This window comes from Cornus florida, unplaced genomic scaffold (genome assembly GCF_030987335.1).
Source record: "Cornus florida cultivar Cherokee Brave unplaced genomic scaffold, ASM3098733v1 CherokeeBrave_3.0.0_Hap2_Chr11, whole genome shotgun sequence".
Classification (NCBI taxonomy): domain Eukaryota; kingdom Viridiplantae; phylum Streptophyta; class Magnoliopsida; order Cornales; family Cornaceae; genus Cornus; species Cornus florida.
This window is the reverse complement of record NW_026775581.1, coordinates 115349934-115375165: the sequence shown is the minus strand read 5'-3', so window position 1 is coordinate 115375165 and position 25232 is coordinate 115349934. Positions and strand designations below refer to the sequence as shown.

Here is a 25232-nt window from a genome sequence, read left to right as displayed (position 1 = left end):
TTTGTCTAAAAATGGGACTGCATTTAGGCGCTGGTTGATGTTGAGGTATGATTTTATTGGCCAGCTGGCCTGGTTCGAAAAGGGTTGCTATAAGCAATTTGCTGAAAATGTGACAGAGAGAAGACCAATTTGAGTTCGTGTTGTCAAGCTTCCTCAAAATGTACCATTAGTTTTCAAAGCGTATCCGATTCCATTTATATGCAGTCAGTTTCGCAGAGACATAATGTAATTTATGAAAATAAATATTTTGAAAATCTTTTAAATGCATAGGTTTTTAATTTTGCTTGTCCTTCACACATACCTGACTAAGGTGCCGTTTATTTTGTCATTGAAATTAAAAAAAAAAACGGTTTTATTATTAAAATTCAAAAATAAAATAAAATTAGAACTCGATCCTACACGTTTTGACACCAAAATTTACAAATTGTAAAATTAATATCAGAAAAACACAATTTGTAAGTATCTTCAACAATTTTTTTTATAAAATTTCATTTTATTTTATTTTTTTCTTAATTCTTAACTTGTAGAACCAAGTGGCATACACCAATAGAACAACTAACTCTCGTATCCAAAACTTTTGGTTTCTAGTCTTTTGATGAATACAAAATTTTACTCCTCTCTTTTCCTAAAAATAGACTAATACATTATTCTCTTTTAAAATAATTAAATTATTCTTTTAAGTTTGAATGATTATATGTAATCAAGTTAATATTTTTGAAAACTTAATAAGTATATATGAAAAAGATACATTTATCTTCTTTTGACTGTTAAAATAGAACAATTATTTTGGAACGGTAAAAAAAATGAACAATTAAGTTAGGACAGAAGGAATAGTGTCTTAAACACGAAAATATTTTCATTGCACTCGTAGCATCATACCACGAGTGCATTCAACCTTTTATTATCACCGCCCCAACCTTTTATTATTAACGCCCGCTATATCGTGTTACGACACATCCAACCTTTTATTATCAGCATATGTAACATACGTGTAAAAATATGTATAACACAGTCTAAACATGCCGTCACATGTTACATGATGCAATGAATGCAAAGAAAGTTTTCCTCCTTAAACACAAAGTAGCACCGAGATAACCACAACCATTTTGAATGCTTTTTGTTCAAGTTTTGTCATCAATTCTCATATACTATTATGGGTCTATTCCAATATGTTTGCGCTAATAAGTCTCTCTCATAACTCTTGAAATCATGTTTCCGAAAGAGAGAGACTTATGAGAGAAACGATTGAACAAAAGATGGTACTTTCGAGGAAATCAACACAAACATATTGGGAATTACGCTAACTTATTGGGAATTGTAGTCAATTTCTACAGTAAGTTGATCTTTGATTTTGAAAAGATTCCTTTTTCTTTTTTTTTCTCTTTCGGAATTTTTGAAGTAAAAATATTCTGTGTCCTTGTGAATGATCGGTATGCTCTATTAAATTCATGGTTGGTTGACCAAATTTTTTGTTAAGAAGAAAAATCAATCAAACAACAAATATCCCAGTGTTTGAGATCCAACGCTGGATGGGAAAACTACTAAGGTATTAAAGTAAGACTTAATTGTTTATTTGGTATCATGTCAATTTTGAGTTTTTGATTGCAACAAGGATATTACGGAACATTACAAATTGAGTGATGTGATTAAGACAAGAATGATGATAATTCGACACTTTAATTAGATCCCTCTACTTTTAATTATCCATTAGACTCTCGATTCAATTTCGAGTGTGACCAATTGATACACCATAAGAAAAATATTAGTTAAAAAATATTTAGTAAAAACAAAATAGAATAAAGTTGCAAGGATCCTAGTAGGGTTGCAGGCAAAAAAAAAATATCTTGGATTTAATTTGAGTTCAAATTTTAAATTCATTTGGTAAAGAATCAACTTAAATATTAATAGTGAAACAACCCACTAAGTAAATGTATTTTTTTTCCCATGTGACATGATATAATTCATTGATGACCCTGATTACCGAGAAATATTTATCCGTAAACATAACTATTTTATGTTATAATTAGTATTTTTCTTTAACAATTTTGATTTTAAGCTCGAATTTTAACTATACAAATAATATTCTTATACATGAACTCACTTGAGCTCAATAATCACACCCAATCTCGGACTCAGAACCGTCGAAAACTCGGCCGGTTTGGCTCGGCTCAAATAGTTTGCAGTTGCCATATCTATCCCGCTTATTTCAAGCATTCAAAATGGTTTTATATACATAGACGCTTATACTATATATATATAATACACACACATGCACAAACATAAATCGAGATCTGTATTCTCTACTATTCAAGAATTTGAATCTCTCATTCACTTACGACTTGGCTTCTCTCGATAAAGCGGAGAGAAACAAATTCAGAGTTGGGAGAGGAAGTGCAGAAACCCTAGCTCGTCTGTTTCTTTTCTCTGGTGTTTTTCGTATAAGGTATATCTCTATCTCAATCTCTATCTTTGTTATTAACTTATGGGATTTGAGATTTCTATTCTCTGGACAAAACACAGATCTAGGGTTTTACGTTTCCTGATAATGAAATCGATAGCTATTCGGATTTGGTTTTGACTTGTTTCTATGCTCTAATTTGTGTATGGATTTTACTTGTTCGTTTGGCCCTCACTCGGTTGTCCGATTGTTGTTTTTGGCTTTGGATTGAGGGATTGAGCTTCCAAGTCTTTATATTTATACTAGTTCTCTGTTTCTGCCCTTTTTCTCTATCTCATAATTTATTCGTCCCATTTCTTCCCAGGAAAATAGTTTCCCTGGTGTTTAATTTGAAAAAAGGAAAGAAAATTTAAAACAAGCAAAAAAGTTTCCCCAAACAATTTTTGTTGAAGCGAGTTGAATTGTCAAGGGATTTTTGTATTCACACGTGTTGAGAAGTTGTGATTTATCTTAGAGAGATGGGTTTCTTTGTTTCAATTTCGTTACAAAAGGCATAGCATGAGAAGAATAAAACTACCAACCAAAGAGAAAAACAGGGATTTCACAATTTGTCCTGGAATTGGCATCCCTAAATCTGAGATAGAAACCCACTTATCATTATCATGAAGGTTTGAATTGACATCGGCAAAACACAGATTCTCATGGCTGCAAGCTCGGTGTTGATGACATCAAATGCAACCATTTTCTGAAACCAAATGTGTAATTACTCATCACCACCATTCATTATTGTATATGGTCATCAAAGTAAATTGGCCTAAGGATGGTTTTTCAGTACCATTTTTCTAATCTGCACTTTATGTACTCCAAATGGAGCTGATGTGCATCTTATGCTTACTTTTCCAAGCATTTTTTTTTTGCCTGAAATAATATTCTTGATGTTTAGTATTTGGTTGAGTTGATATCTGATGCATCCTAGGTTTTCATTCATTTATTGCATTTTCTGTATATGATTTTAATATCATATGTATAATTTTGTCCATTGTAGTGAGAGAAAGAATGGCCTTCGAGATCACCCAATTTCTTTTGTCCGCTCAATCGGCGGACGCAAAGGTCCGGACGGAGGCAGAGGGTAGCTTGAGGCAGTTCCAAGAGCAAAACCTAACATATTTTCTTCTGTCTCTATCATTTGAGCTCTCAAACAATAACAAACCAATTGAATCCCGTAGATTGGCTGGTATTCTGCTTAAAAATTCATTAGATGCCAAAGATGCTGCTAAGAAGGAACATCTTGTTCAACAGTGGGTGGCAGTTGATATTTCTGTCAAATCCCAAATCAAAGACCTGCTCTTGAAGACTCTTGGATCTTCTGCGGCTGAAGCATGGCATACTTCTGCCCAAGTAATTGCCAAAATTGCTTCAATTGAAATTCCCCGGAAGGAGTGGCCTGAACTCATCAGTGTGTTGCTTGCCAATATGACCCAGCAAGATATGCCTGCTTCATTGAAACAGGCAACCTTGGAAACATTTGGATATGTTTGTGAGGAGATATCTCACCAGGATCTTGTTCAAGATGAAGTGAATTCTGTCCTCACTGCTGTAGTCCAGGGCATGAACGTTACTGAGCAGTGCCCTGAGGTTCGCCTTTCAGCAACCAGGGCTTTATATAATGCCCTTGATTTTGCGCAGACTAATTTCGAGAATGAGATGGAGCGCAATTACATAATGAAGGTGGTTTGCGAGACGGCTATGGCCAAGGAGGCAGAGATCAGACAAGCAGCTTTTGAATGCCTTGTTTCAATAGCATCAACATACTATGAGGTGCTTGAACCTTACATGCAGACTATCTTTGAGCTTACATCTAATGCAGTTAAGGATGATGAAGAGGCTGTTGCCCTCCAGGCAATTGAGTTTTGGAGTTCCATATGTGATGAAGAGTTACAGCTTCAAGATTTTGAGGTCCCTGAGAGTGGGGATTCTGCTCATCCGCATTCCTGCTTCATTGAGAAGGCTCTGTCATCGCTAGTTCCTATGTTGCTAGAGACATTGCTGAAGCAAGAAGAGGATCAGCACCAAGATGATGGTATCTGGAATCTCTCCATGGCTGGTGGGACATGTCTAGGTCTTATTTCTAGGACTGTTGGGGATGCTATTGTGGCTCTTGTAATGCCTTTTGTGGAGGCTAATATTTTGAAGACAGACTGGCGATGTCGTGAGGCAGCCACATATGCATTTGGCTCTATCCTTGAAGGCCCGAGCATTGAGAAGCTTTCCCCAATGGTTTATGCCGGCTTGGATTTTCTGCTTAATGCGATGAAGGATGAAAACAGCCACGTGAAGGACACAACTGCTTGGACTCTTAGTCGTATTTTCGAGTTGTTGCACACTCCATCTACTGGATTTTCTGTGCTTTCTCCTGCCAACCTCCAACGTGTTGTGGAAATTTTGTTGGAGAGCATTAAGGATGCTCCCCATGTAGCTGAGAAGGTCTGTGGGGCTATCTTATACCTTGCTCAGGGGTATGATGATGCTGGTACAAGCTCTGCTGCCCTCACTCCATACATTCCAGACATTGTAAGTTGTCTTCTTGAAACTGCTGATCGAACAGATTGTAGCGACTCTAAACTCAGATCTGCTGCATATGAAACCTTGAATGAGGTGATTAGGTGTTCTAATCTTATGGAAACGTCTCAAATCATAGCACAACTTCTCCCTGTCATCATGAATAAGCTGGGACAGACTATAGAGCTTCAGATTGTTTCATCAGATGATCTGGAAAAACAAGGAGATTCGCAAGCTCTTCTTTGTGGTGTTCTCCAGGTTATCATCCAGAAGCTTGGCAGTACTGATGAGACCAAATCCATAATACTGCAGGCTGCCGATCAGATCATGGTATTGTTCCTCATGGTTTTTGCTTGTCGTAGTTCTACAGTGCATGAAGAAGCAATGCTTGCCATTGGTGCTTTGGCTTACGCCACTGGACCAGAGTTTGGGAAGTATATGACCCAGTTTTACAAGTATTTGGAGATGGGTTTGCAGAATTTTGAGGAATACCAGGTCTGCACAATCTCAGTTGGTGTGGTAGGTGACATTTGCCGTGCCTTGGAAGACAAGATCTTACCATATTGCGATGGAATCATGACCCTCCTTCTCAGGGATCTATCTAGCAGCGAACTTCATCGGTCTGTCAAACCTCCAATATTTTCCTGCTTTGGTGATGTTGCTCTTACTATCGGAGAACACTTCGAAAAGTACATTCCTTACGCAATACCAGTGATGCAGAGAGCTGCTGAGGTTTGTGCACAGATGGACAACAGTGATGAGGAGATGGCAGAATACCGAAACCAGCTCAGCCGCAGCATCTTTGAAGCTTATTCTGGAATTCTTCAGGGATTCAAGAATTCCAAGCCTGATTTGATGTTGCCCCATGCTCCCCATCTCTTGCAATTCATAGAGTTGGTTTCCAGAGACAAAAAGAGGTATTGTTGATTACATACATTTTCCTTTCATGACTCCAAGTCGTGGTGGAGTTACTGGCTTTGTGTATATTCTACATCATTCTAACAGACTTATTACCATGTTGACTTATTACTGGCTATCTTACTGTGTAGGGAGGAGAGTGTGACACAAGCAGCAGTCGCAGTGTTGGGAGATCTTGCAGATGCACTCGGTTCAAATGTCAAGATACTGTTCAAGGATCGTGAATTCTGTATGGAGTTTTTGGGCGAGTGCCTTCAATCCAATGATAAACAGCTCAAGGAGACTGCGACTTGGACCCAAGGGATGATTGGGCGTGTTTTTTCTGTCTATGGGTAAAAATTGTCATTTCTTACTAGCTTCTGTTCGTTCATGAAATGGGCTTCTTTTTCTTTCTTTTCATGAAGGTCAAGGATGTCAGTGTATTCAAAACAGGTTTGATGTATTGCATCCTTGTGTCTTTTGCATTGCAGTTAGAAGTTTCTGAATCTTTGAAATGTTCTATGATCCGCTTTTCATGAATTGGAAAGGCATTTGTTTTTTTGGGCATTTGAGGCCACTAGATTGAAGCTTTCTATGAGTTGGAAAGTCCTGCTATTGCTAAGGAACTTTACTTAGTTTATGAATCCAATAATCAGTGGTTTGTTGGTCATCTATATCATCTTCTTTCTATATGTTTTTAAATTCCTTTTTGGCTCCATGGCTGTACAATTAAGGATTTCGTTATGTTATTGATCATAAGAAATTTTTGCCATGGTTATGGTTCTTGGTTGAATCTTAGATAACCATAATTCAGTCAGGTGTTGAATTGAATCAAACTGTCATTTACATACACAAACCAATTAGGGTTGCTTCTTAGAGTTAGCCTGCTTTATAGAATTTATTCATCGGCTACAGTTTGTGAGTTTAATGACAATAACAATATTGAAGTTTAAATACTCTTCTTTTATTTACTTTTTTCCCCAGAAAGTAGAGTTTAAATGCTTTGATGTCAATGTTGTCAAGGTGAAATTGAATTTTTAGTATTAATTTTGGAGTAGAGGTGGAAATGCATTGTGAAATTGGGGATAAAACCTTATTGTTCAAGTAGAGGTAGAAAAGTCCCTTGATTTCTTTTTAGGGACTTTATTTCTATAGTATTCAAGAGTCGCAGAAATTTGAAAATTTATCTCCAATTTTCCTTGGTAAACCCTTGTTCAAAAGTGACTTGGAATTCAGATTAGTTACAAAAAGTTGACTACTTCTTGAGCTTTGCTGAGGATAATCTCAATAACATCTTGGCATGATGAGAGCTTTTTTTGAAACTTTGGTTACATAGTTTTTAGGGTTCAAAGTCGTCGTCAAAATCATTTGGCTTAATTTATTTCTCATAAGCCATTGGTATGCCAGGTACTACCAGCAAGTGCATTAAAACATTTGCTTATTGCTTAATATTCATAAATATACCATCATAGAACAAAGTTTCGAAAGTTTAATGGGTTCTATACAGAATGAACAGTAAGGATGTTCGGTGCATAATTTTTATTTATCTAGGAAAGGTTTTATTATTATTATTATCTTCTTTCTTCCCGTGTTCGAGTCTCCTTTTTTCCTAATTTGTCCAAGAAAATAATAATAATTATATATATATATATACAGTATACTTCCTAGCGCGTGTGTGAGAGAGAGAGAGAGAGAGTTGACAAAGGTATGATGGTTTGTGGTACTTGGATGGATCACATTGACCTGCAGTAATGGGAGCCTTTGTTTAGAGCAACACATGTATGTGGGCTCAAAAGCCAACTCTTTATTGTGAAACTTTTTCTACTTTAGACACCACTTATCACTGTTTTCATAGTTGGCAGATAAAATTGCCTTACTATTGATGTTATATGAATGTGACCCACGTCAGTTTTTATTCTTATCTCATACACTAGTTTCTGAAGGAAATAATTGATGCCTCTCACAATACAACACCACTATTTAATGAGCACACCTAATTACTAACTAACTACAATGAATTTTACTTTTGTTTGGAACCAAAGTCATGATGGTCCCTGGACGGCTTTATTAGCCTGGTGCACCAGTCGCACTGCTGAATATTTTTTCGTTCTGAGTAGAGCACCGGATACACTGAATATCTATTCTTTCTCTAACAGCTAATTAGTTACATTACACCAAACTGTGGAGATAAAACAATCAATTAATTAAGAATCTGATATTGCTCTTTGTTCATTCCTGATGGTTGTGGAATAATGTGAAAGGGAACGCAAACTTGAAAAAGATAAAGTCATAAAGTTGATTCAAAGAATCAAAACCTGATAAAAGAGAATTACAAAAGTGACTCCCACAAACCACTCTTTAACTAATTAATGCATTTCGGTTTAAATAAATAAATCTAATTAGCATTTAATAAAAACTATAAAAGAATAATACTCGACTCTTTAGTAATTTCTATCCTACAAGTCGTATTACTTTTTTTTATAATATTAAAGATAATTAAAAAAAGAAGGAAATAGAAAGATAAACATTTGAAGTAGCTGTGATTTTTTTTTTACAACCAGACAGAAAATTTATTATTCATTGAAAGAGGCAGAGATCTGTGTGTGTATATATGCAAGTATACACATATGAAGAACACACACTACTACAAGGGGAGCTTGAACTAGTGCGTGTGAAGCGATGGATTGTCGTCAACTAGTGTTTGTGAGCATGTTGGTGATAGCTATTACATCTCATGCTTCTTCAGATGATACAAGTAGCAAGGTTAGCATGTCACTGTACTATGAAGCTCTGTGTCCGTACTGTGCCAACTTCATTGTCAATGATCTGCAGAAGATCCTCACCACCGATCTACTCTCTATCCTCAACCTCAGACTGGTCCCTTGGGGTAACGCTGCTTTCAAAGATGACAAAACTTGGGCTTGCCAGGTCTCTCTCTCTCTCTCTCTCTCTCTATATATATATATATCTGCCTTTATTTATTTATTTTTCTCATTTTCTAATTCATCTGCATTTTGATCGATGCTTAATTTGCCAATTTGTTCGATGTTCTGTTCTTCCAAGGAAGTGTGTGTGTGTGTGTGTGTGTGTGTGTGAGTAAAACTAAGTAATTTTGCCAAAACAATTAAAATGGATTCAATATATAAAATCCATCAAACACCATTGCTTAATTTTCAATTTATCTTCTCCTTGCGTATTCACCTATTAGTGTTTCGTGCAAATAAAATGTGGTTCATTGATTGGGTTGAGCCGAGGCTTGGTTGAATACAGAGAGACGATCAGTCATTACCCTTTGCCCTCGATTATTTTTAAGAAGCTTATTTTCTGTCATATATATCTATGCAAAATTTTCAACTTTATTTGTACACAATTCTTCAAAAACATAGTTTGTTTACACACACACACACACACACACGCATATATATATGTATATATGTTTTGTCATTTTCAAATGCATTGATGACTGATTAAATATGCAGCATGGTCCAGACGAATGCCTGCTAGATACTGTTGAAGCATGTGCCATTAATGTGCATGACCTGGTAAGACATATTAATTACTTAACAGCTGATCACTGGTAATTCAAACATGTTCAGCTATGGAATAATAATGTATGTAATCAACTTAATTTGTAAATGTTTATGTTGTGTGCAATCTTGAATTTTGATGCAGGGAACACATTTCAGGTTCATTCGCTGCGTTGAGCGTCTAAATCTGGAGAACAGGCACACCGAGTGGCAATCTTGTTTCAGAACAGGGGGGCTGAACCCGAAACCAATTGCAGATTGCTATAACACTGGACTTGGATTTCTGGTTGATTTTTTGCATTGTCAACTGTGTAATATTTTGAGCTTTTAACAGATCTTTTCTACTGCTAATTCAATCACTCAATGCAAATTAATCAACGGTGCAGCTTGAACGAAGATACGCTGATGAAACTGCTCGTCTTAATCCACCTCATCAATATGTACCATGGGTGCTTGTTAATAATGTCCCAATTGGAGTGGTGAGTCTCAAATCCCTCTCTCTCTCTCACACACACACAAACACACACATACTCATAGAGAACTTTTCTTTTCTTTATGCAGGATTACCGGAATTTTGTAGCGTATGTCTGCAAGGCTTACAGAGGTCCAAGCATACCTATAGCCTGCAAATCACCTCTATTCGACATCAACTCCTCTGAGAAGAAAAACACTAGTAGTGGAGTTTGCTATGCCGGTGAGATGAGAGAGTGGCATCAATAGCACCAGCAACACCTCAGATGATTACGGAAGCTTTTAGCATGAATGTGATGGTTGCAGGATGACAAAGTGTTCGAATTAAGTAGCACGAAATGCTTCTAAAAAGTTCAATGTGTGACACATTGTGAGATAGTCCCCAAATGGACATGGTGTAACATTTCTGTGAGTGTAAAAACTGACTACTTAGCTTGAATTATAACATATGTAAGCAAATCTTCCAAACAAAGGCATGTTTGGCTTCCCTGTATAATGATTCATTCAATGCAAATTATAGCTTGGTTTTCGAGTAATGTTTTACAACGTGTGTCTCACTTTGATGCGTCGGAAGAATTGAATTTGACATTATGCCACAGTATTCAAGGCCAGTTGCAATTGCTGGAAGTCGGGGAGATGTTTGGCGAAAGGTGGAGAGCGCTGGTAGACGATGGAGGCAGCTCGAATAAGGATGCTTGCAGTTAAGCCCCATATCAAGAAAGCTCCTTGTTCTGATTCATAATCAAATAAATGGACCGCGTACTTCCATTGTTGCCATTCCCTCTCTTCACATCTATGACTATTTTCCTACAAAATTGAATTGGATTACTGCAATAATATTGAAGTGAATCAGAGGTCACTACGCAGATTATAGCAATTTTATTTAGTTTATGCAATATAGTTCAAGAAGCTACAAGAAATGCTATAATACCTAATTAAACCTTGTTAAAGAGGTTCAAAAATATAGTGACAGATAAAGAGTATGTATAAACCTTGAGAAACATCTCCAATGGGACATCAAAAATAGCATCAACTTCCTCAGTATTGAGCACTGGCTTGAAATCTTCTATCCTGGCCAGTAATCCCAGCACAGGAACAACCATGAGTAGGTGCTGCATATATAGCACATATACACATGATGGTTATATATAGTAGGTTCAATAATTGTATATATAAATCACAGAACAAACCAACAGAAAAAAACTAGATATATAAATAACAAATGAGTAATACCTGGGAAAAAAATGGCTCTAGATTGGCAACAACTTGAACTAGATCAGGATCCAATCCGATCTCTTCCATGGCTTCTCTCAGCGCGGTTGCAGAGTAGTCATCGGCATCTATTTCCTCCATCTTTCCACCAGGCAGTGCTACCTCTCCTGCATCACATGCAGATGGAAATCAACTAATATGTCTGCTTGAACTTCATTCATTTGTTTCCAAGTCAAGAAGAAAAATTAATGAAGTAGAAGTGCAACATCAATATTCAAAGTGAAAACTTCTCCCAACAAAAAGAAGAATTACAATAGTAAATTTGCATATATATATATATATATATAAACATCTCATCATCATCTTCCATCTCCTTTTCCATTTTCTTCAGTAAAAGTAATTATCACACACCTATTCATGTATATATTCATATAACCCTTACAAATCCTGTTCATGCCTCAAACAGTCAAACATGACTAGCTAGAACAATTCTTGGTTCATGTATCCATTAATTAGTATAAATCAAAGTGATCACAAAGGCCCTTGACATCATTGCCAATTCTATTGCATGTTTTAAAATTTGGATTTAACTCGAAACCAAACAAAATTAGAACCTTGTGGAAGTAGTTCATGTTTTAATGTTTGAGCAGGTCAATATTCAAGGGGTTAGTCAGTTCAGTACACGAGGCTTCTAGTATTGTAAAGTCTGGAGAGAGTCAAATGTACGAAGTCTCAAACCTATATAAATAGTTATATATATATATATATATATGTAGAAGTGGCAGTACCTGGGTGAGAGAACAACTTCATGGATCTTTTGGTGAGAACTACGCGTAGCTCGCCTTCCTGTCCTACGAAAATGCATACTAGAACTGCTGCTCTCCTGTTTCTAGAATCAGCACAAGAAAACTGATCACTGATTTTAGCTGGTGCAGACTCGACGGCGATGGGATTTGAGCTTGTACCATGTTCATCTTCATTCTGATGAGTTTCTTCTTTTGCAGTAGTTAATGATGTGTAGTATTGAAGCTGTTTTGCAACATTTTGGAGTGTGTCACTTTTTGGACTCTCTGGGGTTTGGCACACCACTTCTTCATTGATGCACGTAGAGGAGGCAATGCAAGCCATTTAAAGGAATGATTTTGTGAAGTCGTGTTCTCTGTAGTTTATATAGAGAACAATAAGCAATGGACAGTCAAAGAAGTAATTAAAATGTGGGTTCTACATACCAAAAAGATTTTTTTATTTTAATTTTTCTTGAGTAATACTTTAGGTGAATTTGTCAGGCCAATTTGTCTAGTCTAAATTGTTTTTATCAGTTTGATGTGGTGGATAAACTCAAGTATAGGTTTCATCCACTAACATCAAAGGTTAAAACCCTTAGGCCAGACAAATCGGTCTAAATGGTGATGTTAAGCCTCTTAGAGCAACTCTTCATTTGTCACCAAACACACGTAATCCTTCGTTTTATTTGCACCCAGCAATTATCAGAAAAATTCTTGAGAGATCTAAAGAATTCAAACAAAAATATCAATTAAATGTGTTACATATGTGAGAATTACCTCCAACAATTACCCATCTTTTCTCACTTTTAGGGCTCACATGGCCTTAATGGGAAAAAGATTTATACGGTTTAAAGCCATTCCCCTGTATTTTTCTTTCATATTCCTTGTGTGTAGCCGTCAAGAGATGCCTTATTCTTTTATGTCATTCTCCATCTCTTATCTTCCTATTAGTCCCACCCCACTCTTTTAGACATACAGTCATATATATAAATGGCTACCCGCAATAAAATAATAATAATAATAATTAGAAAGGAAAAAAAAAAAAAAAAAAAAATTCATTATGTCATTACTCTAAAATGAAATGATTACAAATTTATGAACTCCTAAAAATTCATTTATGCATGCATTTGCCCTTCAACGTGTGCAAATATAGTATGGGAATGGAATCACAAATACCACCAAAAGGGTCCAAAACGACTTGGAATATAATTTTATGTGCAACTTGAAAAGTATGTCATTGCTTAAAAAACCCGCTTTTTATTTGGCCGGTGGATGCAATTACATGCCCCAACTTGTTTTTATCTTCACGATGATAGATTTTTATTTTTTATTTTTTTCAGAAGAGAAAATATCATCACCGTACTATTACACTCCTATTACATGTATTACATGAGTTCTGAACCATCAGATCAATTGATTCACAATACATGGTGACAAGACGGATGAATAACATTTACACAGGATCTAGAAGCCCCTCTGTTTTTTTTTTTTTCAAGAAACTCATGCACACATTTTTTTTTTTTTTTTTTGTCTTGCGGTATCTTTGATTTGGACAAGACGACGATTCGAGCTTTCAAATGCTAACATAATATAAGAGTGAGTTTTAGGTAATGATTGACAAAATTTTCCTCAAAGCCCAACATTACAAAATCTTATTGATTGATTCAGACCATACATCACTTGGTTCAGTGAACAAGTTCTTTACAATTAAACTGAAGAAGACATCATACAGAAACATTTTTCATATGTTAACTACAAGTTATTGAACATTTTAAGTTAAAAGCTTCATACAACATTCATATAATCTATACTCTGAGTTTATTTAGAATGGTTTACATTTTACAAAAGGCCACACAAGCGTGGCCTAGAACAGAGCTGCCTTCCGTTGCTTTTGACCAATGCCATCACTCCAGCAGTTACACCAGCACAGACCACAGATGACACAAAATGCTGTGCATTTCGTCCCGCTACAAAAGAAGCTAGATAGCTCAATATCTTAGTGACCATCATATAACCTAGTATCACATATATTTAGCATTGATGACAGACGGAAATAATCGCACTACCTTGATTAAGTGTGACGGATGTCAATGTCAATCCTCCAACTAATAAAGCTGACGCTACCGGCAGATACTGCAAAATATCCAGTTTATCCATATCAATCTAGTTAGAAATGTAACACGCCCAGAAGACGTCCAATGAGTCATCTACTATAAACATGACCCAGTCACATTTGCCAAGATATGCAAATCTAAGCCGACAAACAAAAGATGGACACGGCTGATTGACACTTATTTTTGTACAATGCGATCCACTTTTTGGTTCGAATGCAGAAGGTAGATGTACTGAAAGAGGAGTTGAATATTTCAAGAGATGAATTAAGTTCTTATATTTCATTATTTTATCATTGTAAATAGTTCCCAACCCATCTCAGTTTATCTAAACTTAACAAAGCCCTGGAATTGAGACATTTTTAGGCAACATGGAATGCCAATTTTTGTGTGTTTTTAACTATAGGCCTTCAATAAGTTTATAATAATTCTAATAATTTTGTTAATGTCATTAAGCTTTAACTTTTCAACTTGTTAACAGATTTACAATCCGAAAAAAAGTAATAATAATAATAAATAAACAGATTTACAATCTTATAATGAGGCTAAGAAAATGGTTGTCAACAATGTAATTGGTTTGATAAGAATGAGAAATGTCCTTTTATTTCTAATGACTGTAAAAGTAAACAATGCATTTACCCAATTCAAAGAGGCAGATGTATGAAGTGCTTCAGATTCTATGAGATGGATATACAAAAATACCACTTCAGTTATAAGATAGGCATTAAAATTACTTACAGACATTGATTCGAAACCGTTTAGCTGGGATGGGGAAGGACCATTTCTGTTGACAGTATAATGGCCACTAACGAGATCAATTGCATCCTGAAAATACATAAGATTCAATCAAGTAAATTCAACCAACCATCTTCTGGAGGGCTCTGACTCCCTTTCAAAGTAACTGAACAGTATTTAATTGTCAAAATGACTATTAGATAGCTTGCCTGTCGAACTCCATCATGAAAATTGTTCAAATAATATCTTGAAATTGCACTCATCCCATCTCTGAATAGTCCTGCCATTGTCTGTTTTCCATATCTGCAGTATTGTCGATGAAGCATCAAAAAAGGACACGAGAATTTAAGATCCAGATAATGTCAATCTTGTAAATAGTACCTGACCATGTCCCGTTTCAGTGCATGAGTCCCACAATATTCAAGGCTTATCTCATCACCTTGATCCACCCACACTACCAAAATAAATAAATTACATAAAGTTCAGACTAATCAGAAAAGTAATGAAAGTGAATTTTCAACTCAGAAATTAAATATAGAATGACAATTGTGAAGCTTCCATACGTATCTTGAAATTTTCATGATCTTCAGTAAACATAGAAATGTCTTCAGTAGAAGAAAGTATTCCGATTCTCTGGAGTTGGGAATTCAAAGATTGCTGACCTAGGTAACTCTGACAAAACAAGACATGAACATTGATTAGAACAATTCTTCACAGAAATCCTCAAAATAATAAAGGCATCATACATTTGGTTGTCAAGAAATTGTAAAAGGAAAATATATATATATATATATATATATATATAATTTAAGATGAATCACTTCATCCCTAACTCTTCGATTGCTTCAAGTAATTAACAAAATAGTATATTTCCTCAAACCTGAGTAACATTTGTTCGATCAAGGCAATCAATACAGTTAGATCTAATAACTCCTTTCTGCTCTTTTAGTACCTCGCATTCTGCGTCTACAAGGAAGTATCTGCTCAGCTGGAATAGTAACGATTAAAAACAATATTATGGAAAACCAGCACACGTGTACTGTGGCGTCTTATATAGAAAAGCTACTAAAAATCATACTCCAATTCTGTTGATTACCCTTGCTTTTCAAAGTCCTCGGAGATTTGATCGTACAAAAGTTGTATGTTATCAAAGTTTGAGTTGCCACAACATTGATGAAAGTCAAAGGACACATATCTGAATCAATAACCAAAAAAATAAAATTCAGAAAAGAAATAGGTTGTCCTTAAATACAACCCACTTCCTCCAGGAATAAACTAAATGAAAACAGAGCTGGGGTCAAAAGTTCACGAATGTTGCTGTCATATGAAACAAGAGCCAGTAGTAATCAAATTGAAAGGAATATATAGTTTTGCGATAAGTACTTGGAAACTCGTCCAGACTCCTATAGCAGACCCATCTTGATTTCAATTCTAGCAACTAAGTTTTTATTGGAGTAGTGGTCATGTGAATCAATATGGTGTCTTTAACGCCTTCCAAGCACTCCTCGGATGATTGGAGTCCCAAATGGGTTTTTGATTGATGCATACCCAAATGGGTGGTGGTGGAGGTTGGGGGCGGTGGGTGGAGAGAGAGAGAAAGGTAAATGTCTGTGAATGACAGACTTTTTGTAATTTCATAACATTTTTAGGGAACAATGTCATTTCAAGCAGGTTGAAGGGCATTTGGGTGAATATATACAATTTCTTTCAAAGAATTACGACAAAATTCAGGGGACCAAGGTGTTACCTTTTTCAAACTTGGATACCGAGTGTAATTTCGATTTATTTCAAGGGAGGTCAGTGTATTTTACCCTACTTATATAAATAGTGCCACATGACATCATGAATCAACCTGTTCACCCAGATGGTTGAATCACCAGATAATGGACCAGCTATAGGTTGGTGAATTGTTCAAAAATCAAAAGATTGCTCTACTTCCTGATTTACTGCTTACAACATTCATATAATAGTGTTTAGGGCAACATGTTAATAAAATGTCTTCAATTTACACTAGGTGAAACCTATTCCATTAACACTAGAATATATTACCAAGAAAGACTGAGCAAAAAAATTGTGGCACTTGGTTATGAGTCTTATGACATGATAGGAAATTGATAAAATGTGATATCTTCATATTGTAATGGGACACAATGTATTAAGTTTTTAGTAGAGTTTCAGTATGGGTCACTATAAGAGTTCCTCATCAACAGCAAAGCAATAAAGCCATAAGAACGTATGCAGTTAAACACAACTAGGTCATGCTTCCAGTTTCAGTCTCACTAAGGCTGCGTTTAGTAACAAGAAACGTTTCTTGTTTTCTGTTGTCAACTTCTAAAAAGGCAAAACGAAAACAAAAATCAAGTTCAATAAAATGTTTTTATTTTTCTATAACAAAAAACGTTTTCAATTTTTGTGAAGAAAAGAGAAAACATCAAAATGATGTTTCTTATGTTTTCGATACTGTAGCAGAGAAACGTTTTCACTAATGTTTCAAATAAAATTCATATTATTTGTGTTATATACTAAGTTGCATATTAAATGTTAATAAAAATATATATTTTTAATATAGAATAAATTAAATATTGTATATTATTTTTTATTTGATAAAAATATATTTTAATATATAATATATTAAATAATAATGTAAATGATTTTTTGTGACAAAATAATTTTTGATATAGAATATGATGTTATTAAATTATTAAGCAGTAGATAATTTTATATTATTATATATCATATCTATATTATATTATATGTAAATATTAAATTAAAATTAATTTACAATATTATAACACAATATATATTTTATTACATATAAGATATATTATTTAATATTTTTTATTCATAATAAATTATCATATGCTAAATATATTATATATCACATCATAAATGTATACAGCATGCATATATATGTATTTATATACATAATTGGTAGGAATGTTTTTGTCTTGGTATATCTAATTTTGTACCTATGATGTCTTAGGTATTTTTAAGATTTATAATTTTAATTTAGATTTTTTAGATTTATGACTTTTTGATATTAATGGAAGCAAGTGTCGTGCTTGAGTGGTTGAGTTGCTCCTGTGTCCGAGAGTTCGTGTTCAAGTCATCTACACTCCCATCTAATCACTAACTCCTAAAATTCTTGTCATGAAAAAAAATAAAATAAAATAAAAAATAAAAAAATAAAAGAATATTACATACATTTTGTAACAAATATGTTGTATTACTAAACACAATTATTATTTTATATTTTCAAATTTCTGGCAACAATAAGTGTTAATAAACATCATTTTTGTTTTCTATTTTCACTCAAGAAAACAAAATCATGTTTCTGCTTTCTTAAGACTGCAAAAACAGAAAACGAAAACGTTACTAAACGCACCCTATATAAGACAACTTCTAAATTTATCAGGAATATAGCATAATCTGAAGTGTGAGGACAAGCACATGACAACCTCATCCAATAACCACTGGAAACTTTAAGCAAAAGGAGGAAATGATACATCACTGTCTTAAGGAATTATAATATGATGGCCTTTCACTTGTGTTATTTCCAAGAATATATGTAGAGATTGCAGTTAAATTTTCAGCAAGTGTTTAAAGGTTTAGAAAAACATGCTAAACTAAGCATCACTGTAAAATTGGATAGTTAGTGTAAGTAGCATATTATTTCTTTTTTTTGTTCTCTTCTGTTTACCTTTTTAAAATAATTATGGAAGAACGGGGATAGAAATCACTGTATTTATGTACATCTCAAGGTATACACATGTGAAGTACGAATAAAGAGTCACCTCACATTTGGCAGCTTTTCCATTTCAGCAGCAAATACCGCATTTAGTGTACCTTCATCGCCATGCTACAGTAGTAAGAGAAACAGAGATGAAATATCTACAGATATGGATGATAGGAAACAATCTTAGCCTCAACATATAAAGTTTTTTTTGGTAAGTAAAAATTAGAGAGAGAAAGACAACCCAAGAGGAGCTGTACGTAGAGAGGAAACACGTAAAGTTCATGTTTGGAATTACATATAATGGGCTAACTAATTCGTTTCAAAATTCAGACACTTCCATAAAGATTTCCAAAAATTTATGAAACTTCATAAAGAGCTATTGTTCATACCAAATTAATTTTTTTAGGGAATGTATTGAATTCACATTTGACTAGCCAGATTTTTCAGCTTCCCGGGCAGCTCAAGGAAAAGATAGTCCTATTGTATATGATGAGATTAACGAATGTGCATGTCTGCAAGCATGTGCAAGTGTGCATGGGTGCGTATGTGTTTGTGAGAGAGACAGAGAGAGAATCTTACTTTATCAGTTAGGTCAACTGCTACAGTGTCTCCATATCTTTGTACGAGATCATAGAAATGGCGTGCCACAACCTCTGACTGGAAGCAAATAATTATATATAAATATACAAGAGATGCTCGTCATTGTACAATTTAGAAAAAAAAAAAAAAAAAAAAAAAAAAAAAAAAAAAAAAAAAAAAGCTACATCTTGGAGAAAATACATACTGTCTGCTCATGATTAATAATTTTAAGTTGTGGTTTATAGCTCAAATCAACAATTTGCTCCCAAAGTAGTGGGATCGAACCTCGAATCTGAAAACAGGTAAAAAGTAGCTGTTACAAATTAAGATAAGAAATAATTTAATAGATCTACATCCATAGAAACCAACAGGCATGTGGCCTAGCGGTACAAGGCTCTTATCTCCCAAAGGGAGGTCAAGGGTTCGAACCTCAGTGGAGGCAGTGTGTGTGAGTTTCCCAACTAGGAAAAAAAAAAAAGGATCTACATCCATAGAAGGATGTGAGAATTATTAGCCAACATCTACACATGTTAATGATGCATTGCCTTGCACGTCCAAATATCTCTATTCTATTACGTAGAACTAACTATGTAAATTCATAAAAGAAAACCTAGTAAAACAGTCTTTTCACATTGAGCTAATAAGCTTCATTTGCTCTCTGTATTTACACAACTCATTCATCATCAAGGGGCACAGATTAAAACATTAGCAAAGGAAGGAAGATAAAGATGAGCTTGTCATAGCACCACATGATTGTCCTACAAATTACAAGTTAGAAATTCAGCTTCAGTTGATGTGGTTTAGCATCTCATTGTAATACTCTATTTTAGGTTATCGTCATAATGTTAGATTGTCCTACAAATTTAAATACTAAAGAATGGAATAATAGAATCAGGACAGTTTATCAACAAAAGTGATCTATTATATTGAAGTTAATTATTTTTTCCATAAAATATACAATAGTATTTGTGTGGCTGCTTGTCATTAAACATGACAAACAATAGGGATATAAAACAAAAAATCACAAACCATAATTTTCTCTAAATCTTTGCAAACCTTCCTCCTGGTGGTGATTAAATAACCTATAGGGGCAGTTAGGCAAGTCACCCTGATATGTGAATGGAAAATTCTAGCTAAACGGTATTCAAGTGGTTGGGACTTTTGGGTAGCCAACCATATCTTGATTTCCATCATTTTTTCTGTATTAGAGCATAGAAGGAAAATTGGGGTAAGCAGTTGTTGCTTACCCCTTGAACAAAACGATGGCTCCACCACTAGATTTATAATGTCACAAACAGCATTCAGACAATTTTGGTCTGTTGATTTACCCATCAAGGTTCAATATTTCCATACTTATAAACATAAAAAATAAAAATAAAAATAAAAATAAAAAGGGATTGAATACTGCCATACTTTAAAGAAGGAAAATCCGTAGCTGATTCACTCCAAACATTGACTATAACAAGAAAGATAATAAAAGAAGGAAACAATCATTTATTGGAAGGCCCATCTGTACCACAAGATTTACCTGCAAATATGAGGACCTAAAACCTTCACACTCCAGTAACTGCTCAGTTTCAATAAAATTAGCAACGTCTCCTTCAAGGTTAGCTCCTCTTCTCCACATCCTTGTTCCTAAGTTATAATTGGTTACCTTTTAAATGATTTCACATAGACATATCAGCCAAAAAAAAAAAACATGTACATTGCCGTACCTAGACGCCGTGTACACCTCCTTGAAATTAATGTAATTTTGGCAGCGGTATTCTTTAGCTTGAGCTGTCCAGCCTGAAAGCTTAGCTCCTGGTTAAGTGAAAACACTCTTCTTTTTCTGGTCGGCACTTAAAACTAAAACTACTCTTATCTTCAATTACCTATCGATGAACATACATGGAGTAGCATAAACATACACAAAAATGAACAAGTGTCCATACACACCACAAAGGCACAAACACAAACAGCGAGACAGAGAAATCTGAAAGCATAATGAATGAGAAGTTTTTAGGATATTTCCTTGTAATACAGGGATGATGAACCCGTCAAGCTGTTCCAAAAGAAATATGATATATTAGCAAAAGAATTTTTACTTACTACATTTAAGACATTGACTAGCAATTAATTCCCCTTTCCCATTTTAATTGTCCATTTTGGGTTTTTTATTTTTTTCAGGGGTAATGCATTGTCCCCTTTTAAAATTCTAAAGTGACCCTTTGAAGTTTAAATATATAGAGTATCAAGTTCATAAATTTTAAAAAATTAAAGGATAGTGTTGGAAAGATGCATTCAACTTATCTTAACTTTTAATATGGGACAACTATTTTGGGACAGCCAAAAAAGGAAAGATGGACTATTAATCCGGAGGGAGTAATGGTTAAACTCATCAAAGAACTTACCCATCTTTTTTCTTTTTTCTAGGAAAAATTATAACATAAAAGGAAAAGAAAAGATATTTGAAAAAAAAAAAATGAAAATAGGAAAAAAGAAGTAAGGTTTGAAACTAAAGAAGAAAAGAATAAAATATAAAAAAGGTAATTCCAGTGTACTAACCTAACATGCCATCCTCTGAAAAGAAAGAACAACTAACCTTTTTCTCAATGAGATCCTCCAATATATTCTTGTTCCAAACAAAACGCGGATCAGCCTTAAACACACATGGAAAATTAGAACATTTAGGTTCAAGCCTCAGAAAAACAAATAAATGACAGAAATGAAGTGGGGAAAAAATAAATTAAGTTCCACAGACTGTTTCAGTTATTCAATCCTCCTTAGGCCGTATCATGGTTGTGTGGGTGGGGAAAGCGTCAAGAGGTTTCCAGGTCAGACTTGGTGCCAATTTGACAAGGTACGAACTTGAATACCATAATGAATACCCAAATCTATATACGAACTCAAATCTGACTCATTACAATCCTAGTACAACATAGATATTGGCTATTAAGGACCGCACAGACCCCAATCCATTTGTTCCCTATGCCTGGTAGCACCTCACACACACACAGAGATTTGGGTTACTTCAAATTAATAGCTGACAACCCCAATCTGGCCAACAAACCTGCTTCCAAATCGGTTTACTCATCCACCCTTCAGCCAATTTGAATCTTCTTTGCAAGCTGGGAATGGCATCAGAAAACATGATATGAAGTCATATGTTAAAGTAATAACAGAAGTAAAGCACAAACCATATAGATACCAGAAACAATAAAATTAAAGAGCACCGTGTATGTTAAATTAACTTACTTCAATGTTATATCTGTTTCATACGAATAATACAACCCTGGAGTTGATTCCACAATTTTCAACAAATTCATGAAATAAGCCTCATCTCTTTTCTGCACAACAGATAGTTTAACAAGGTTTAGGCAACAGTAGGAAATTTAATAACTTCAAGGGGATGTGCAATATACTTCTAGTTCGAACCATACTTCTTGAGAATTCAAAAGTCTTAAAGCATCGTTGCAGTACAAGAACTTCATAGACATCACGCAGAAAACAGGGAAACCTAGATAAGTTCCAACTTCTTTCCGAGAAGTTATCACTAGCACATATGTTCCTACACCAAAACTCAAAGAATGAGTACAGAAATCCAATTGAACAAGAAAACATATAAAGCATCATCTCTCACTTCCATTTCTCCCATTATGTCATATTCATGCCTGCTAGTTTGCTCAATCCATATCCTAGCAAAACCAGAAGCACCTAGAGGCTCAGATGCGCAACCAGATTTTCTAACAAATCAAATTAAAGTATGGGCTTCAACAAGGCATTTCCTGTTTTTTCATCTCTCTTACCCCTGATGCTATTGTTGCCAAGCTTCATAAACACATTAATGGAAAGAGCCCTCGAATATCATCTGTCATAATCTAAATGATGCGATAACCACTGAATTCATGACCATTATCAATTTTCTCACTCAAACTTCTAAAATTTGTCCATGGGAGCAGTATCTTCTCCCATAAATTCTTCTTCTCTTAATTTCATCAATTTAAAGCTTCAATTAAGTCCTTCCAACTGAGCCAATTCAGAAATATTAAGTCCCGACGTATAACTCCCTCCGTCCCACAAAAAATGTCCCTTTTTGGGAACCTAACTTTTAAGAGGGTAGTTCTTTTTCTTTTTTTAATTATAGTGGTAGGGAATGAATTTCCAAATATACCCTTTTATGGTGGGTCCACATGCTTTTATAACTTCAAGGCAAGGAGGGTAAATTGGGAATATTAAAATAATAGTACATTGGATTTTGAAATGGGAAAATTATTTTGGGACAGCCAAAAATGGAAGGGTGGACATTTTTTGTGGGACGGAGGGAGTACTTTATTTCTTTAATTATTTGCTGGTAAGTGAAATGCAACCTGTGTGTCAACCACAACGTGAACTCTGCACCTCCCCTTTTGGTGGTAGGAGATACTGTTACACTAATGAGTCATGTGTTGGCAAATTCCTTCACAAATCTAGGGTTATAATTTGAACTAAATATCTCGAGTTAGTTTGTCTGCAGCCAAAGATGATGAAGATGAAACAGCAGCGAAGATAAATTTTGTCGAAGCTCAATAAAATATCTAGGTTAAGGTAGAATGAAAACTTAGTGGACAAAGGAATCTGTGTTGGATTAAGAAATTACTTGGTTGGACTTCCCATGACCTAGTTTTGATTATCGAAAGGTTGAAATTTAAGATTAATCAATATTTTCAAGAAATGTGTACATCAATTTGTTATTTAATTTTTGAATGATTGGCAAATTCTATTCCAAAACATGTTAGGATATGAACAAAAATATGAGTTATGGTTGCGTCAGATACTTTGCCAAGGTTCGTCATGGGTGTTGTTAGAGGGGTCAAGTTTCACCCAACTTTTTGCCTTTGTGATGGCACTTGATCACACCAAGTCTTAGCCAAACACACCACACAAAGCACAAAAAGGGATAAGGTAAAACCATATATATGACTAAATTCCCAACCTTTATTACTTCTCTCACATAAAGTATATAAAGGGACCGGCTAAGGACTAAGGCAGACATCACACTCACATGACTTGCCCAACACATGCCCCAGCATAGCAATATATAGGCTACAATCAAAAGCGCCCAAGAATTTACCTGCAAGTAACCTAATAGTTCCAGCCACCCCATATATTGTAGAGATTTTGGAAGGAGTCTCGGAACAAGTATCACCTGTTACAATAATCAATACATTAAGTCTTTGAGGCTAGTGAATCAAAAAGTAATAATAACAAGAAGCCTTTAACAGCATTCTGCTAATTGCAATTAGTATAAGGCAAGTTTTATAGGCTCGAGTATTTTTTTTCAAACCCTTGATGTTTTAGCAATTTTTTATAATCATTTTTATTAATACTCTACCAAAACTACATAAAAAAATAATCACTTGGAAGTTATACCATGTAATAGAAAAATGGGTCAAGTGGTTCACCACACAAACTAAAAGATAATCAGCATTACACGATAATCACAATAACCAATGCTCATCAAAAAATTATCAATCTCAAATGTTACTAAATAACTCGTGCCAACTATTATTGATGGGATAACTACAATAAGTTTGACAACAGTGTACTCATGTAAAAACAAACATGTACATGTAGAGAAACCATTATACTCAATTAAGTGATCATTTAACTAAACTCATAATGAACAACCTCGCACTAATACAGTTAAAAAAAAGCCCCAATCAAAATTTCTGAGAAAATTAAAAGAGATCATAAATGGGAAATTTTTTAATCATGTCTTTTAGTTTGGAACCATCATATCTTTTAGTTTGTTTTGGGTTCCAAAAATCTATTTTGAGTTTCAATAATGTTTCTTTATCTACAATTTCTAAGCAACCAAACCATTTATTTAGGTAAGTTTTAAGCAACCAAACAAAACACAAAGCATTTAAACATGTGGGTGTGTGTGTGTGTGTGTGTGTGTGTTGAATTAGAACACTAACTGTTAAGTGGTTCGATGTTGCCATCAGAACGAGCGATGGAGAAGCCTTGACTGGGCGATTCAACGGATTTGATCAGAAACTTGTCTTGAAATTCTTGTAACTCCAACTGGTTCCATAGCTTGAAATGAGCTGAAGATGCTTCAATCTCCATTAAGAGATTGTTGGATCAAAATAGAGAACCCTAGAAAGTTCGTGTGATCAATAGATGAGTCATTTATTGATTTTGAAGAGATGAGGAATTCAACATCAACAACTCGTCAGCTCCAAAGACTTATTTTTA

At 34.7% G+C, this 25232-nt stretch overlaps 4 protein-coding genes across 8 annotated transcripts; 2 read left to right on the top strand and 2 right to left on the bottom strand.

Annotated features, from left to right (window-relative positions):
* Positions 1–2251: 2251 nt before the first annotated feature.
* Positions 2252–6549, top strand: LOC132285819 (importin subunit beta-1-like). The gene is made up of 3 exons (XM_059788045.1): positions 2252–2443; positions 3444–5874; positions 6007–6549. The coding sequence occupies exons 2-3, from the start codon at positions 3455–3457 to the stop codon at positions 6209–6211; spliced, it is 2625 nt and encodes an 874-aa protein (XP_059644028.1). The 5' UTR covers positions 2252–2443; positions 3444–3454; the 3' UTR covers positions 6212–6549.
* Positions 6550–8395: 1846 nt separating this feature from the next.
* LOC132284787 (gamma-interferon-responsive lysosomal thiol protein-like) lies at positions 8396–10388 on the top strand. The gene is made up of 5 exons (XM_059786915.1): positions 8396–8782; positions 9334–9396; positions 9527–9667; positions 9768–9860; positions 9943–10388. The coding sequence occupies exons 1-5, from the start codon at positions 8534–8536 to the stop codon at positions 10099–10101; spliced, it is 705 nt and encodes a 234-aa protein (XP_059642898.1). The 5' UTR covers positions 8396–8533; the 3' UTR covers positions 10102–10388.
* LOC132284786 (nudix hydrolase 11-like) lies at positions 10304–12220 on the bottom strand. Its single transcript, XM_059786914.1, has 4 exons — positions 11853–12220; positions 11086–11231; positions 10845–10964; positions 10304–10659 (listed from the first exon to the last, which is right to left on the bottom strand). The coding sequence occupies exons 1-4, from the start codon at positions 12190–12192 to the stop codon at positions 10441–10443; spliced, it is 825 nt and encodes a 274-aa protein (XP_059642897.1). The 5' UTR covers positions 12193–12220; the 3' UTR covers positions 10304–10440.
* A 1252-nt stretch (positions 12221–13472) lies between these two features.
* Positions 13473–25225, bottom strand: LOC132281343 (phosphoinositide phosphatase SAC8). Of its 5 annotated transcripts, none has more exons than XM_059783053.1 (20): positions 24953–25222; positions 24103–24177; positions 22433–22560; positions 22248–22339; positions 22063–22120; positions 21595–21651; positions 21023–21054; positions 20726–20808; positions 20539–20645; positions 19216–19302; positions 19011–19088; positions 18490–18554; positions 15792–15890; positions 15576–15675; positions 15259–15367; positions 15077–15149; positions 14905–14998; positions 14699–14785; positions 13916–13982; positions 13473–13828 (listed from the first exon to the last, which is right to left on the bottom strand). In XM_059783053.1, the coding sequence occupies exons 1-20, from the start codon at positions 25101–25103 to the stop codon at positions 13689–13691; spliced, it is 1782 nt and encodes a 593-aa protein (XP_059639036.1). In that variant the 5' UTR covers positions 25104–25222; the 3' UTR covers positions 13473–13688. The 5 variants fall into 5 exon arrangements, with proteins under 5 accessions (XP_059639036.1, XP_059639037.1, XP_059639038.1 ...); XM_059783054.1 differs by having other exon boundaries at positions 13473–13816; XM_059783055.1 differs by lacking the exon at positions 22433–22560 and having other exon boundaries at positions 24953–25116.
* Positions 25226–25232: the final 7 nt, after the last annotated feature.